The sequence below is a fragment of the Rattus rattus genome, chromosome 6 (genome assembly GCF_011064425.1).
Source record: "Rattus rattus isolate New Zealand chromosome 6, Rrattus_CSIRO_v1, whole genome shotgun sequence".
Taxonomy (NCBI): domain Eukaryota; kingdom Metazoa; phylum Chordata; class Mammalia; order Rodentia; family Muridae; genus Rattus; species Rattus rattus.
In genome coordinates this window covers 134,083,093-134,098,536 of record NC_046159.1, presented here as the reverse complement: position 1 = coordinate 134,098,536, position 15,444 = coordinate 134,083,093, and the positions used below count along the sequence as shown (strand labels likewise).

At 42.5% G+C, this 15,444-nt stretch overlaps 1 protein-coding gene across 1 annotated transcript in view; it reads left to right on the top strand.

Moving 5' to 3' along the window:
- Col1a2 (collagen type I alpha 2 chain) overlaps positions 1-15,444 on the top strand; it is a 34,906-nt gene that overhangs the window by 12,550 nt on the left and 6,912 nt on the right. Inside the window, exons 14-40 of the mRNA XM_032906976.1 lie at positions 95-148; positions 252-296; positions 572-625; positions 879-977; positions 1,089-1,133; positions 1,242-1,340; positions 1,668-1,721; positions 1,834-1,941; positions 2,296-2,349; positions 2,447-2,545; positions 3,567-3,620; positions 4,085-4,183; positions 4,711-4,764; positions 5,205-5,258; positions 5,665-5,718; positions 6,028-6,081; positions 7,025-7,069; positions 8,174-8,272; positions 9,410-9,517; positions 10,115-10,168; positions 11,264-11,317; positions 12,051-12,104; positions 12,198-12,251; positions 12,331-12,438; positions 13,005-13,058; positions 13,895-13,948; positions 14,892-15,053. Coding sequence (XP_032762867.1) covers positions 95-148; positions 252-296; positions 572-625; positions 879-977; positions 1,089-1,133; positions 1,242-1,340; positions 1,668-1,721; positions 1,834-1,941; positions 2,296-2,349; positions 2,447-2,545; positions 3,567-3,620; positions 4,085-4,183; positions 4,711-4,764; positions 5,205-5,258; positions 5,665-5,718; positions 6,028-6,081; positions 7,025-7,069; positions 8,174-8,272; positions 9,410-9,517; positions 10,115-10,168; positions 11,264-11,317; positions 12,051-12,104; positions 12,198-12,251; positions 12,331-12,438; positions 13,005-13,058; positions 13,895-13,948; positions 14,892-15,053 — 1,926 coding nt within the window. The remainder of the gene's footprint in view (positions 1-94; positions 149-251; positions 297-571; positions 626-878; positions 978-1,088; positions 1,134-1,241; positions 1,341-1,667; positions 1,722-1,833; positions 1,942-2,295; positions 2,350-2,446; positions 2,546-3,566; positions 3,621-4,084; positions 4,184-4,710; positions 4,765-5,204; positions 5,259-5,664; positions 5,719-6,027; positions 6,082-7,024; positions 7,070-8,173; positions 8,273-9,409; positions 9,518-10,114; positions 10,169-11,263; positions 11,318-12,050; positions 12,105-12,197; positions 12,252-12,330; positions 12,439-13,004; positions 13,059-13,894; positions 13,949-14,891; positions 15,054-15,444) is intronic.

Here is a 15,444-nt window from a genome sequence, read left to right as displayed (position 1 = left end):
CTTACATGTGTTAGAAATTGGACAAAGTAAGTGCTACCTGTGACTCTTTTGAGATCTGCACTCTGGATTTTATTAACAATATTTCTGCTTCTAGGGAGCCCGAGGGCTTCCTGGTGAGAGAGGGCGTGTCGGAGCTCCTGGTCCAGCTGTAAGTGGTCCAGATTTTTTCTTCCCTTTTAATCTTTTTAAAACGCTGTCTAATGGGAGTTCCTTGATGTCCACATGACTGTCGGTCTTTCCTTCCTTTATAGGGTGCCCGTGGCAGTGATGGCAGTGTTGGCCCCGTCGGCCCTGCTGTAAGTTCTGACACTGGGGAGTAGAGAGGGGTTAAGACTGTGGGGCAGTAGCTAACTTTTATGAAATGACAACCTTTTGGAGATTTTTGCCAAATGTTTCTCTGGGGTCTGTGGAAGTTTCCCTTTCTAAGTAGCGCAGGCTAATACAAATACCTAGAGCTACTGATACATAGAATAAAACTCATCCTCTGTAGGAAAACCTTGGACTTCTTTCCTTGACAGAACTTTGTGCTTGTTTTCAAGGAAATTTCTTATGCCTTCTGCTTTGATTTCAGGGTCCCATTGGGTCTGCTGGTCCTCCTGGTTTCCCAGGTGCTCCTGGTCCCAAGGTAAAAGCGCTGGGTGCTATCACCATCTTAGTAAATCCTTTAGTACTACCTGAAATAGCAGTACTGTTTACAGGGAGGGGAGACAACTTCATAGCAAGTCCCTGAATCAACCCTACCCTTTAAAATGAGTACAGAAGTGTTTTCTCACTCTACGTTTGCAGTAAATCCCCTAAAGTTGGTGCTGTGATCAATAACAGAGTGTGTTGTCTTGTTATTTACTGCTAATTCACCGCCCTGTTATTTCCATTCTCAGGGTGAACTTGGACCTGTTGGTAACCCTGGCCCTGCTGGTCCTGCTGGTCCCCGTGGTGAAGCGGGTCTTCCAGGTCTTTCTGGCCCCGTTGGACCTCCTGTAAGTAGTCATGGACATAAGACAGTTGAGGAGAAAGACTAAAGGTGTGAGCTCAGGGAAGGTAAGAAATCCTCTCATTCAGTGAGATTTTTCTTCTCCTTCCCCTCATAGGGCAACCCTGGAGCAAATGGCCTCACTGGTGCCAAGGGAGCCACCGTAAGTACAACTGAGTAGCTGGCATGTGCTGTTCTGGGTTAAAGGTGCTTAAAGAGGACTGCCTCTGCAGCCTGCTTCCTCCTGAGGGAACTTTTTGTCTTCCCACAGGGACTCCCTGGTGTTGCTGGGGCTCCTGGTCTCCCTGGCCCCCGTGGTATTCCTGGCCCCGTTGGTGCTGCTGGTGCTACTGGTCCCAGAGGACTTGTTGTAAGTGGTCAATACTATAATATATTTATCTGTACCTTGACTTTTCCTTGCAACTTTTTTGTCTTCCTTCTGTACTGCTGTGCAAAGGCTTATACTTCTTACATAGCCTCATTATTGCCTGCATAGTCCCTCCTCTGTGCACGCACGTAAGCTTCTTCCTTAGCAGCTTGTGGGGAAAAGAAATCGATGAGATAAGCTCAGTGTGTGAGTCTTACCCTTCAACCAATACCATTTTACAGACCTTGAGTTTAAACAACCCAAGAGACCTGTCTGCTGCAGTCTTGACACATTTCTGTCATTTGACCCCCTGTTTCTTTCGGATCTTAGGGTGAACCTGGTCCTGCTGGCTCCAAAGGAGAGACCGGTAACAAGGGTGAGCCTGTAAGTATTCAACTTATCCTTATCAATTTTCAATCCAATTTCAGTAGCTAGATGTGGTATAAAAATATTTTTCTACTCTTCTGATTCTTTTTTTTTTTTTTCATACAAACAGGGCTCTGCTGGAGCCCAAGGTCCTCCTGGTCCCAGCGGTGAAGAAGGAAAGAGAGGGTCCCCTGGAGAACCTGGATCTGCTGGTCCTGCAGGGCCTCCAGGGTTGAGAGTAAGTTCTGAATACTCCAGACACAGCAGGCCGTGAGCCACCCCTTGGCCGGGAACTGGTCAGCATTTCTCTGTGTGTTTCCTAGATGAAAGAGTATCTGCCTTCCATTTGTTTTATTAAATTAGCAACTCAGCTCTCAATTTGGTATGTTATTAAATTGGTCTGGAAACAATGTTGACCTATTTTTGCCAGATGCCCACCTATGCATTCCCTTGGCATTTGGGTAAAGCACTTTGGCTTGGTGTGCACCGGTGTCTTCCTCTTAGGCTATATCATGCCCCGTCTTAGGAAAGTCTACCCAATGGGATCTACAGGTTTCTCTAATCCCCTGCTGTCTCATGCACTTTCCCACAGGGCAGCCCTGGTTCTCGAGGTCTTCCTGGAGCTGATGGCAGAGCTGGTGTGATGGTAAGTCGACCATCCCTTACTTTCCAGGAATGACCTTGGTAATGCCGGTGCTGGATGTGTCCTCAGCCTCTTCATTTGGTCCCTCTCCTATTAACAGGGCCCTCCTGGCAATCGTGGTTCAACTGGTCCTGCTGGAGTCCGAGGTCCTAATGGAGATGCCGGTCGCCCTGGAGAACCTGGTCTCATGGGACCCAGAGTAAGTTTCAGAGAAATTCTCATAAAGTCCTTTCTGGAATTGGGGCCTCCCTTTAAAAATGCTAAACACTGAGGGGTTCAAAAAAACCTCTAAAATTAAGTTTGTCAGTAGACTTGCCAATGTTTGCCTTTTCAACCCAACTTTATCAGAACCCCATAGGAGGTTCCATGCATGGTGCTAGTCCATAGGTTTCCTCTGTATTGTTTGAACCAATGGCTAGGAGAGTTTGGGGAAACTGTATCTATTTTAAAACATCCAAATTAGTTTTGTTCTCTCCTCAGCACGTATCTTTTATCTTAAGTTATGAGTTTTCCATAAGGTATTCATGATATGTATTAAGGCTATACCCTATTAGTTTATTAGATTCATAAGTAAAGCCATTTTTCCATCAATCATAAAGCTCTGTAACGCATTCAGCATCACACCAGCTAGAGAGGGGTGACCTTCTGATTCAGAGATACTCAAATCCATAGCAATAAAGTCATTTTTCCCCTCCATTATCTCTTAAGGGTGAATATCAGCTGTAATTTTATACCATAAACAAGTAATAGGGGGCAACACATATAGCAATAAAAAAAAATCCACCTTGGAAATTGCTTACCAATTTTTTTCCTTCCTGTCCTGAAGTAAATAGTATAATACATTTTGCCCATAAAATAGGTTGCTTAATAGTTTCTTCTGATCCCTATGAATGAATCAGTTGCAAAAAAATTAAACACAAAGGATCACACACACACACACACACACACATGCACACACACACACACACACGCATGCACACACACACACACACACACACACACACACACACACACACACACACACACACACACACACACACCACAGGAGAAAGATTTCAGAGTTCCTTTCATAGTTTCCAGCAAGGCTGCTATAGCTCTAATGAATCTCCCTCAGCAACAAACAAAAAGTGAGAAGAGGGCTCTGTGGAATTTCAATTAATTCTAGCCTTGAGTACAGGAGCTAACGTACCAATATGAAAGGACCCTCATTTATTTTACAGGGTCTTCCCGGGTCTCCTGGAAATGTAGGCCCAGCTGGTAAAGAAGGCCCTGTGGTAAGTATTGCTCATTTTCCATTTCGTTTTCAAGAACACTTATTGTACCCTCCTCAAGTCTATTTTTGAGGCTTATGTATACATGAATACATTGAAAATAAGTATCAGCCACCTCAACATCATCTGGGAACAGAAGGTAATAGATTGTAATTATGGAGTCTAAATAGATGCAGGACTGAAAGCAGAGAAGGGATAAGAAAACCATGACTGGGAAAATTGAAGCAGGTGACAAGGGGACAGAGAAAGAAGAGAGAGGGGAAGATTGCGTGCACATGAGATTACACTGTCTGTCTGTGTACTGACATTCTATTTAGAACAGGGGAATTGAGTCATAATTTATTGGCACTTTCTACGGGAAGCTTTGTGCATACAGAAAACTACCATGTTTTGTTATTTGGCAAAATCCTCATCCTGATAGCTAGAAACCACGGGGACAGGGAATAAACTTGAAACTCTGGTTTCAGGGTCTCCCTGGCATTGATGGCAGACCTGGCCCAATTGGCCCAGCTGGACCAAGAGGTGAAGCTGGCAACATCGGATTCCCTGGACCCAAAGGCCCCTCTGTAAGGATCATGGCTTCCTCTTTCTCTCTCCATACCTATATGCTACATCTCTGCCACAATCAAGTATTTCTCTCCTGATCCTCAGTTTACCTCAAGGCAGGTCCTCTCACCACAAGAAAGCTTTAGCGTAGCCATTCCATTAAAGCTTTACCTATGCTGCAGCCTTACATACTACTGGAAACCTACCTGAGTTACACACCTCTCTCTACAAGGATTCCTCTTGTATAGAGCTTCACAGTATTGGATTACGCCTTAAATAAGTCTTTCAAAGCAGAGAAATAACAGTAAAATACACAAAGCAGCAACAAAAAAAATCAACATTTCAAAACTGTCATAGAAAATCAGATGTAGGACATTCTCTTTCATAGTTTCCCCTTCCCTGACCTCCCTCCAGTTGCTCCATTGTATCTGCCTTTACTTTGTTACCTCTTGATATCATGGCCTCTTTTTCCTTAGTATATGTGTGTGGGGGTCTTTATAGCTTTTAATAATTTTTAATGTTTGTAATATACATATTATTTTTACAGGGTGATCCTGGCAAACCTGGTGAGAAAGGCCATCCCGGTCTCGCTGGTGCTCGGGTAGGTGTTAACTTGTACAGAGAAATTTCCCTAAAAATGCACCTTCTTTGAGGCTACCCGGCATCATCATTACTTTCCAAAGTAGCATCGTAAGGGTCCTTTTACAACTATGAAATGGCTTTATTTTGAACTACATGGAAAAGACAGTGCAAACCAGAACACAACATTCAAAAATGAAGATGCATCTGGTCCCTTATTTTATTCATATTATGCTTAAGAGGTTATGAATATGTGCTCAGTCCTTCATAAACTGCCTCCTATCTGGGAACTTGAACGACACCAGAAGTTAATTTAGAACTGGGTGGAGCTCACCATGAGTTTCTTTAATTCTAGTAATACTAAGCCTGTTTTGAGGAATTAGCTTTCAGGGTACTTTGAAGCCTTACAAGCTATCTGGCATGTGTATAACCATGGGCATTTTTGTTCTATTAAACATTTAGGGAGCTCCAGGTCCCGACGGCAACAATGGTGCTCAGGGCCCTCCTGGACCTCAGGTACGTATTTCCCCCTGATCTGTTCCAAAGCTTTGCTCTTCAGAGAAGCCATCTTTCCATAGTTAAGATAGAGAATTAGCATCAATGCTATCTCCTCTGTCACTGGCATCAATTCTATCTCTTTCTTATTTGGAACGTTTGTTTGTTTGTTTGTTTGTTTGTTTGTTTGAAATTAACCTCTGGTTTCCTACATATCTGGCAACTAACAATGTAATAGGAATACTTGGATTTAAAAGGGAAAACGAAATCTTTATATTTGGGCTAAAATGCAGAGACAAACAGCTAGTTCTCCTTCACGAAACTGGACTTACGAATTTGTCTTTAGAGTCTCAACATCAACACGTGATGTCATGATGTCAAGGGGGCAGTCACTAACATCCACTGCCATCTCTTCTGTCACTTTCAGGGTGTTCAAGGTGGCAAAGGTGAACAGGGCCCTGCTGGTCCTCCAGGCTTCCAGGTGAGTCAACAAGCAAGCAAGATTCTGACTTTCACCACGCTGTTCCTACCAATTCACTATAAGACTAGCAGTACCCCCAGTACCCCTACTGTAACACTAGCAGTACCCCCAGTACCCCCAGCACCCCAGCACCCCAGCACCACCACCGTCCTGAACAGGCAAAAGGCAATTATCTAATGCAGCCATTTTTTGGAGTTACTTAATAACACATAACAATGTCCATGATGTTATTCCTTCTATACGCCCCAATTATCATCATCTCCCCTGAATACAGCCAGAAGATTGAAATTTTCCTATCTCTTCATCTAGGGTCTCCCGGGTCCCTCAGGTACCGCTGGAGAAGTTGGCAAGCCAGGAGAAAGGGTGAGTAGGATGACCTGAGAAAATCTAATAATTTCCCCCTTTATAAATGTCCTATTGCCATGTAATTACAATACAAAAAAAGTCATATTTCACACTAATGATAGCAGTCTACCTTGTTGGCATTGAACAAAATAATGAAACATCTTATTTATATTTTCTCCAAATTGCCTTATTTTGTGGATTGACAGAAACATCACAATAGAAAGCAAAACCTATTGACCGCTTCACGTAATAGCCTTATTTTTTGTTTTGTTCTCTGCTATATTAAAATACAAATTATTTCCTTCTCCATAGTGAAAACGTAAATGCACCGATTTTCAATCAAACCAAGGCCTGGAAAAAAATTGCTTTTAATGTTTTTCTTGGCATTCAGACATGACACTGCTATCCACGATCAGAGCCTGAGTTCTGAGTCATTTTCTCTAATTGTGATGAATGCGTCTCAATTTAGTTACATTCTGTAGCCTCGTCTCCTTTGTCAACAGTGGGCCACATTAAAGAGACAGCTGGTCAGTAATAAAAGAGATACACATGGGGATACAATTAACTAGGTAACATACAGGGTATGGTAATTTCTATTAAGAAGGCAGTAGTTGTGTAGCTAAGATGCACAAGGCCTTGTTGTGTTTGGGACCCTCATGACATTATCAGAGAAGATAGGCTGCTTTGTTGGTTTATAAAAGACAGGGAGCTAAATAATGGCTGATTTTCTGATATCAAGTCTGCAACAGACACGTGTTTCCGAGCAGCAGTCTCTGTTTGAATCTTTCTACAAAGCCAAAGGTTTTGTTGTACACCCTAGCCTGTACATCAAAGTGTTTATGTGAGTAGAGCCCAGACAGCTTTCTTTTCTAAATGGGAATATTTTAGATACTTGAAGTGCAAGTACACATAGGACTACACACAGATTCCATGATTTGTTTACTATTGTGTCTTTACCTAGGGTCTTCCCGGTGAATTCGGTCTCCCTGGTCCTGCTGGTCCAAGAGTAAGTGGCACCTAGTTACATTTCACTTGACCTGTTTTGAAAAGGAGTGCTTGCCCCTCACACGACTGGTCACCTGCCTTAAAAATAGTTCCTAACCTCTTCCATAGACATCGTCAGGTTTCTAAGTTAATAGTAAAAAATTCTGGCTAGCTGATCATATTTCCTATTCAATAACCTTATGGTTCGAGAAACATAAATGAACAAATGTGTATGTTATAGTAAATAATTTATATAAACAAATGTGATGTACTTATTGTAGTTGCTGGCTTTGAGCCAAGTAAGTTAATACCTAATATCTAAGGTGAATACTTACAGGATGTGTTTCTATTGAGAATCTGAAGTTAAATTCAAGAGTCGAGTTCTATGAAGGATTAACTACATTCTGTCTATGCACATTGGCATAGCTAGAAAGACTAGGGTGTTTAAGTCAAAGTATTCCATTATGTCATTAGAAGCCAGAGGTTAACTTCAGAAACCAATAGTTCCATAGAACAAAGTTAGAGCAAGGATCTTTGATATAATTGCAATGTGGAACTATGATGTAAATACTCTCGGCCACAAAATGTAATGTCATGGTGAGGTTTAGGTGCAAATTCAGAGGCATTCAGCTAAACAGACACAAATGAATACACACACACACACACACACACACACACACACACACACACAGCCTCTGTTTAATATCCTGCTACATCATTACTACATGAGGGTGTAAAGAGAGAGGTGATGTTACAATATAATCCTATCCTATCATGACATAGCTTTTCAAGTAAAACTCCATCATCTACCCTTTGACTATGAAGTGTATCTGGCATTTGACTTTGCCTGAAGCACAGAAAAGTCCATCCCTTCAGAAGTAAAGGGATTCCAAAGGTTGAGTATAATGTTTCCACAGCAACAAATTGTGGAATCGCAGTCCGAGCGTATTAGAAGCCTGTGATACCTTAGCAATTATCTCAGGCCTTTCTTCTAGTATACCAGGAGGGAAATGTGAGATGAAAAAACATGCTAATTTTGCTAAAATCTGGTAGAACTCGATCTAAACCTCTAAGCAAGTAAGACTGTCAGACAGTGTCTGAGTGACTTCCAACTGTTGTCTTATAGGGAGAACGTGGTCCCCCAGGTGAGAGTGGAGCTGCTGGTCCTTCTGGTCCTATTGGAAGCCGAGGTCCCTCTGGAGCCGCGGGGCCTGATGGGAACAAGGTAAAACTATTATTTATAGGTCGATGGACTGGGCCCATGTGCTTCAGAATAAATAGATCCAAAAGAACGACCATTTTTGAAAGTTTTTATTTCCAATTGCATGGTGATTTCTACCTCAGTTATAAACGATATGATTCCTGCGAACATAATTATTCTAAAAGGTAATTTGAAGAAGGAAAAAAGTCTTTGTCTAGAAGCTAAGAATGAGTTAGTATGGTTTTACCCTTTTCCAATTACACTGTTCATGCTTTTCATTGAAACCAAGGACTACCCTCTACCTTTCTAGAAAATACATTTTGTTGTATCAGCATCTAACCCCATACAGTCAAATTTCCAAAAGTAGTGTAGCTTTTAATAGTGAATTTATAACTATTTAAATTAACTAAATACTACACTTACCCCAAAGGCACAAGTCTAAAAGTTGGTGTACCAAAGTAGATTTCTAGTTTAGTTTGAGGTGTTTTTTTTTTTTTTCAAGGATAAGCAACTTATATGACTCCCAATTCTGGCCTTTGGGGGAACAAATGTAGAACTTGATTCAAAAAGATATTTCATTATATGGAAGGCATTAGAGGGGGGAATGAAAACAACATAAGAGGGAATCGAAGAAAGGAATATGATGACATTCAGTGGGGCTTTTAAAGGGATCTATTCATCTCAGTGGCTAGCCAACAGGTTTCACATGTAGAGAATTGTGCGGCTTAATATAAAAATGGAAGCTACATTCTCCATTCTTATGGAGACAATCATCTCCCAAACTGATGGGGTCTCCTTCTATGTCACTTGCCTGAGCTAAGAGACTTATCACTGAAAAGGTTTGTGGGCAAATATTTTTCAATCTCTCCTTCCCATTGTCCTGCCTTCTTCTTGTCTGAGCTTGCCTTCCTTAAGAGGACACGATGCAGGCTGCAGGAGAATAGCAGCCACCCACTCTCTGCCCTCTTCTCTTTAGCCATGGTGTCATTAATAGCGGGCCCCCTGTTACATCCTTCCTCCTTTCAGTGACGCTCCTTTGTGTCTCTATGCAGCCAAGAATGCCATCTATTAAACGTTTAAATTGGAATTCTTCAAGAGTTTCAGTCTTGGCTGTCTTCTTTTGCTACTGAAATAATTGATTTCGCATGGCTTTCATTCCAGGGTGAAGCTGGTGCGGTCGGTGCTCCAGGCTCTGCTGGTGCCTCTGGTCCTGGTGGGCTTCCAGGAGAGAGGGGTGCTGCTGGCATACCTGGAGGCAAAGGAGAAAAGGTATTACTCAGTGATGGGCCTGGATACATGATAGCCATGAACTAACTCCAGGCAAGAAAGCTGTGCAAGGATCCACGTTGTTTACAGTCCTTAGCAGGCGGTCTGGTAGCATTTTGACATCTAAATGCCCCTCCCTCTGCTACCCAGCACCTAAGCATGTCTAAACTCCCAAATCTGGCAAAATTCCTTGCTACCATGGAATTTCATGCAAGCAGATGGTGTTGAGTAATACATGAGGCTCATTTTAATGCCACTAACACTAATGCCTCATCCTGCCCTAATTAATGGAAGAAGCTCTGTCGAACAGCTGTCAACCGTGCTATGGCATTCATTATGTTGTAAGAGTGACCAGGCGCCACAGCCCGTTGCCATGTTGTCTTGTGATTTCAACCTCATCAATTTGAAGCTCCCTTCATGATGAATCAGAGGACTGTTTATTTTTTAGTATTCGGTAGTTATCTGAGAGGGGCCAGAAAAGATGAGCTTCCCACTGTTTTCCTCATTCAACATCCTATAAAGTGGTGGGAAATTGGAAAACACTGAAATTCTTAAAGGGTGGCCGGAGAGCAACACGTGGCGCTTGCTTTGTACTTACAGGGTGAAACTGGTCTCAGAGGTGAAATCGGCAACCCTGGTAGAGATGGTGCTCGTGTGAGTAGAATCTCGTGTTTAATGTTTGTTTGTTCTTAAACTCTTTTTTTTGTTTTTTTGTATCTTATTCCATTGGATTCAGCAAATTCACAAAGGAGACCTACGAAAGAATCCAATTTGAGGAAAATTGCAATCCATTATTCCCTAGATCACTAACAATATCATTTTACATGCTCCAAAGGAAAATGGAAGCATGACGCACCTTTGAAAATCACATCTTTCCTTTCCCGACCTTCTTTGGTGTTAAGTACGCCAGCACCAAGCTACACACTGAAAGCTGCAGGTTTAGAAGACCACTAATGAATAATAGAGCTTTTAGAAAAACAATTCTCTCATTTAAAAAAAAAAGCCACAGCCCCCACCAATGTCTTACTATTCAACTTTCCACCTAGGACCTGAGAACTAAGCTGTGACTACCTTAGGTGTCACAGATGACCCCCCCAAGGAAGTCTAATGACCTTCCTGAGCTGCCTACACTCTGGCGCTTCCTTGGTGAGCTCTGTCACCTCTCCCTCCAAGCTGATAACACACTGTGACACATTCCTCCTATGCTTTGCCTTGAGTCACCTCATTCTCATAGTTCCAAATAAGGCTATGTGTTTGCTTCCCTCCAGGGAATCTTACAAAAGTGAAGGAATACAGAACTCCTGAGTCTTCCTCCTGAACTGACCTCTGAGAACCTTGATAACAAGTACCAACATAGATTAGGGCTTTCTCTTTTTCATTATTAATACAAGTGTGTGTGTGTGTGTGTGTGTGTGTGTGTGTGTGTGTGTGTGTGTGTGTGTGTGTGTGCTCTTGTTCACTTGCACCCATTGAGTGGATATGTGCCTGTACCATGACTAAGTGTGGAGGTCAAAGGACAGATGATGAGTGTTTCTTCTCTCCTTCTATGGATCCCATACGGGTCCCATGGCTCAAACTTGGGTCATGAGGCTTGACTGCAAACACCTTTAACTGCTGAGTCATCTCGCTGGCCCTCAGGAGCTTTCTTGATGTCCTACCACAATGTGCAAAGGCCTGTGCATGAGGACAGAGTTCAGTTTGGATGCTGTGTATTATTTTCAATAAGACCTATTTCCTTTTGGGTCCTAGGGTGCTCCTGGTGCTATAGGTGCCCCTGGTCCCGCTGGAGCCTCAGGTGACCGGGTACGTATGCATTTGAAATAAGTTGTATATGTCTTCATTGAGTTGTAACTCTCTGAACGGATAGCACTATGTAGAATTCCCTGCTTGCCCTAGTCCCAAAGAGCCTCAGCAATTCATTTTTATGGCTGGGTCTAAAGCCTGCTTATTTAAAAAAGGAAAGAAAGAAACTGGCCATTGCAGGAAACAAATGCTGCTTGTTTGGTGTTCTCTTTTCCTGCCTATGGACGTGCCAACTGCCTGATCTATACCTTAATCCCTATCATTTGTTTTAAAGACTTTCCCTGTTGCCCATTAACAATATCCTAATGCACTAAGCCTTCTCAAAGCCTTCAATTGTAGAAAGGAAAAAAAATCAATAAAATACATAGTGTGCCCATTTCACATCGAGCAGTTCATTTAAAATAGACCTTATTTATTGTATTGCAAAGATTGCAGCAAATAGATCAGTCCTGCATCCATCTAAAAATTAAAATGTCCTCCTACTGGTATTACGGGGACTGATTTATGGTGTTTCTGCAAGTGAAGCACCAATACCACTCTACCTTTTAAAATGAAGCCAGCATTAAGTAGAGGAAAAATTCACCTCATTTTATTCTCTGAAATGTCCATTAGTCTCTTCCAAGGTAACTGCAAAGTGTGAGAACAACCCTCTTTCTACTGCTCTTCTTTCTTCCTCCCCCATCTACGTGAGGCACATTCAGCAACTCATCACTAGTCTTTGGTGCTGTTACAGGGCGAAGCTGGTGCTGCCGGTCCTTCTGGCCCTGCTGGTCCTCGAGGTAGCCCTGTGAGTAGATACCAGAGCTTTTCGGATACTCATATTTTATGGTTTACAGACATCTAAGGAGCTGTGACTGTAACATCTTTATCTCCCACCTAGGGTGAACGTGGTGAGGTTGGTCCTGCTGGTCCCAATGGATTTGCTGGTCCTGCTGTGAGTATCGCATAAGGGAGATTAATGTGACATCAGAGTGAGTCAGAAGGCCAGTGCTCACTGCTGTTCCTTCCAACAGGGTTCTGCTGGCCAACCTGGTGCTAAAGGAGAAAAGGGAACCAAAGGGCCTAAGGGTGAAAATGGCATCGTTGGTCCAACCGGACCTGTCGGAGCTGCTGGCCCATCTGTAAGTTGAATTCACTGTTGACCAACATACCCAAGCATTTTTATAGTCCAATATGTGCCCATAAAGTGCTCACTGTTTACTAAGCATTCCAGATAAAACATTACATACACACGAGTGCATGTGTGCATTGTGTGCAACACACACACACACACACACACACACACACACACACACACACACACACAGGATTTCTCTGTGTAGCCATAGCTGTTCTGGAACTCATTCTGTAGACCAGGATGGCTTCAAACTTTTCCAAGTGCTGGGATTAAAGGCAAGGCCTGGGTCACCACACCCTGAAAAACTTTTTTTTTCTTTAAGAATTCACGTTAAAACATCCTGTAAAAGTTTTTTTTAAATATCTTGTTTTCATTCCTCAGTAATCCATGGGGTGTTACTAGTTGGAACAGAACAATTATTTCATGTGATGTAGATAAGTGTGTTTCATTTCTACATTTTTCTTCAAGGGTAGAGGACACAGAGGAGAATGAGCCATGGGGAAACAAGCATGACATTTGTAAGAGTTACTTGTTTTGTGATTTGAAGCCACCTTTTTTGCTTGCATTTAGGGTCCTAATGGCCCACCTGGTCCTGCTGGAACTCGTGGTGATGGAGGGCCCCCTGTGAGTATCTACAATTGACTTTTCTTTCTTAGCTTACGTACTAGTGACAGTTTGAAAGCTTCAGGATTCTGGTAAATTTGAACTGTGACAAGGAGGAGCTTGAGAGTCCTGTCCTTTAGATTCTAATCAGAAAAAGTATGAAGTTCACCAGTGCTGAGCTTAAAGTCAGCTACATGAGCACTAACTCAATCCCAACTGCAACTCAGGGCCTCAGAGATTTGCTGCTGCCCAATGAGGGAATAAACAAGGTCAAAAATCAGGCAATTTAATTGGAAAACAGAACTAGAATTTCTTTGGTACCTCTTATCCTTTTGTTAATGTCTTGATTCTTCTGACTAACTGAGTCTCCTCAGCCCAGGTTTTCACCCCAACTCCCTAGAGCCCCAGAGGTCTCCAAGAATGAACCCCTCTAATGTTTCCCCTCCGTAGGCAATACTTAGCACCCTGACTCAATTTCATACTTCCTTCTCTGAGCAACACTCCTTTTCCTACTGTCCCCCCTCTCTCTCCCAGCCAAGAGGTCAATAAACATTCACATATCCTAATGAAAATATCTTATACTCTCCCATATCACCATCAGATAGCCTGCTAGCACTACAGAAAGTACCAACAACCTTAATGCAAAATGCAGGCATTTCATCTAGAAGCATACTGATAAGATGTGTAGACTACTAGAACCTTCAGGATCCTAGTTAACTGCTCCCCTACCTTAAACTGAGTGCTACCTTGTCTGTTTCCATCTTTAGCCCCGTGATAATTTTCCAAGGGGAAAACATCTTGTCTTATCCTAATTCCTAGAGTTGACTTGACTGAGTTTGAACGTGTTTGGTTCTCAGGGTATGACTGGCTTCCCTGGTGCTGCTGGACGGACTGGTCCCCCCGGACCCAGTGTGAGTACATCATGCCCCAATACATCTCATTTATACTCACTAGAAGACCAGGCCTCTGGTAGGAAATTAGGGAAGGAAACATCTATTAAAACAAATTGTCAATATTTGCAAATACTTTCCCAATTTAAAATTATGTTTAATGAGTAAGACAAAACCATTACAAATTATATTCAGGGTATCAACTTAAGTACTGCGATTTATTCATGCAAATACCAGCACCCTTTGGAATGCACAGTCATTTTTCACAAAGAAAAGTGCAACAGGTGCTTTGGTCATGTATCTGCTATTTCTCTGCCTAATTACCCTTTATGGCTAATATTCTGTCTCCAGTCTAAAGCCACAATTTAAAGGAATTTAAAGGTAGTGCGGTCTCTAACTTAATTCTCATTCAGACCCTCCTGTCAGGACTCAAGAGAATTTAATTATCAAGGATTAAGTATTCCACTTGAGGTTTCAAGGGAAAAGAAATAGAAAAGATGTTGATTTCTTAGAACCTTTTACACATTCATAACAGAAAAATCTTTGTTCCTTGTAGGCATTTAATTAAACCTAGTCAGGAGCATATGAGCTCCTCAGTTATGAACAGAACGTCAGGGTTGGCTTTGCTCAAGAAAAAAATGGGCAGAGTCTGCAAAAATCCAAAGTTTCCTTCAACCAAGACTTAATCAGCAGACTTAAATCTCTTCCTGGTTCCGACTCCAATCCGCTGGGGTACCAATGATACAAGATGTCTTGCCTTCATCACTAAAGGTTCCCCCTGATTTTCCCTCATCAATTAGCTTTATTACGGGCAGAAAAGAGAAGTTTAAAAGTTCCAAAAATGCCTGGGATATTGTTTTTCAGAGCGACACTGTTCAAATCCTAGTATCTAGGAGCAGGGCAGCTCCTCTCCAAGTCTGGAACAACCAAGAGAAAACAAATGACCTTATACATTTGATCACAGGGTATTACTGGCCCCCCTGGTCCCCCTGGTGCTGCTGGTAAAGAAGGTATTCGTGGTCCCCGTGGTGACCAAGGTCCAGTTGGCCGAACTGGAGAAATAGGTGCATCTGGTCCCCCTGGATTTGCTGGCGAGAAAGGTCCTTCTGGAGAGCCTGGTACCGCAGTACGTGATTTCAAACCCTTTTTCTTCTTAATACTTGGGTGGAGTTAGAACAAAGCCCCTTTACAAACCCTCAAGTGTTCTGTATCTATTAGTGAGTAATGCAGGCTCTCGAGTTGAGCTCGACTGAGCCAGGGAATCTGTGCAGCACACAATAAGGTGCTGTGGTAGAGGCAGATGCACAGAAAGCACATGATAAGAATGACGGAGGTGAGGGACTGCAGCTTCTCTGTCACAGCCCTTTCTGCTCTCAGGGGGATCTAAGAATTAGCACAGAACCCAACTGCTGTGGCCAGCCTTCTGTAAATTAATCACGCTTCATACGCTGCTGACTCCTTAAACATTCCTGGTTCAGAATTACTACAGTTCCCGCCAAGTGCCCATATTAGACCTT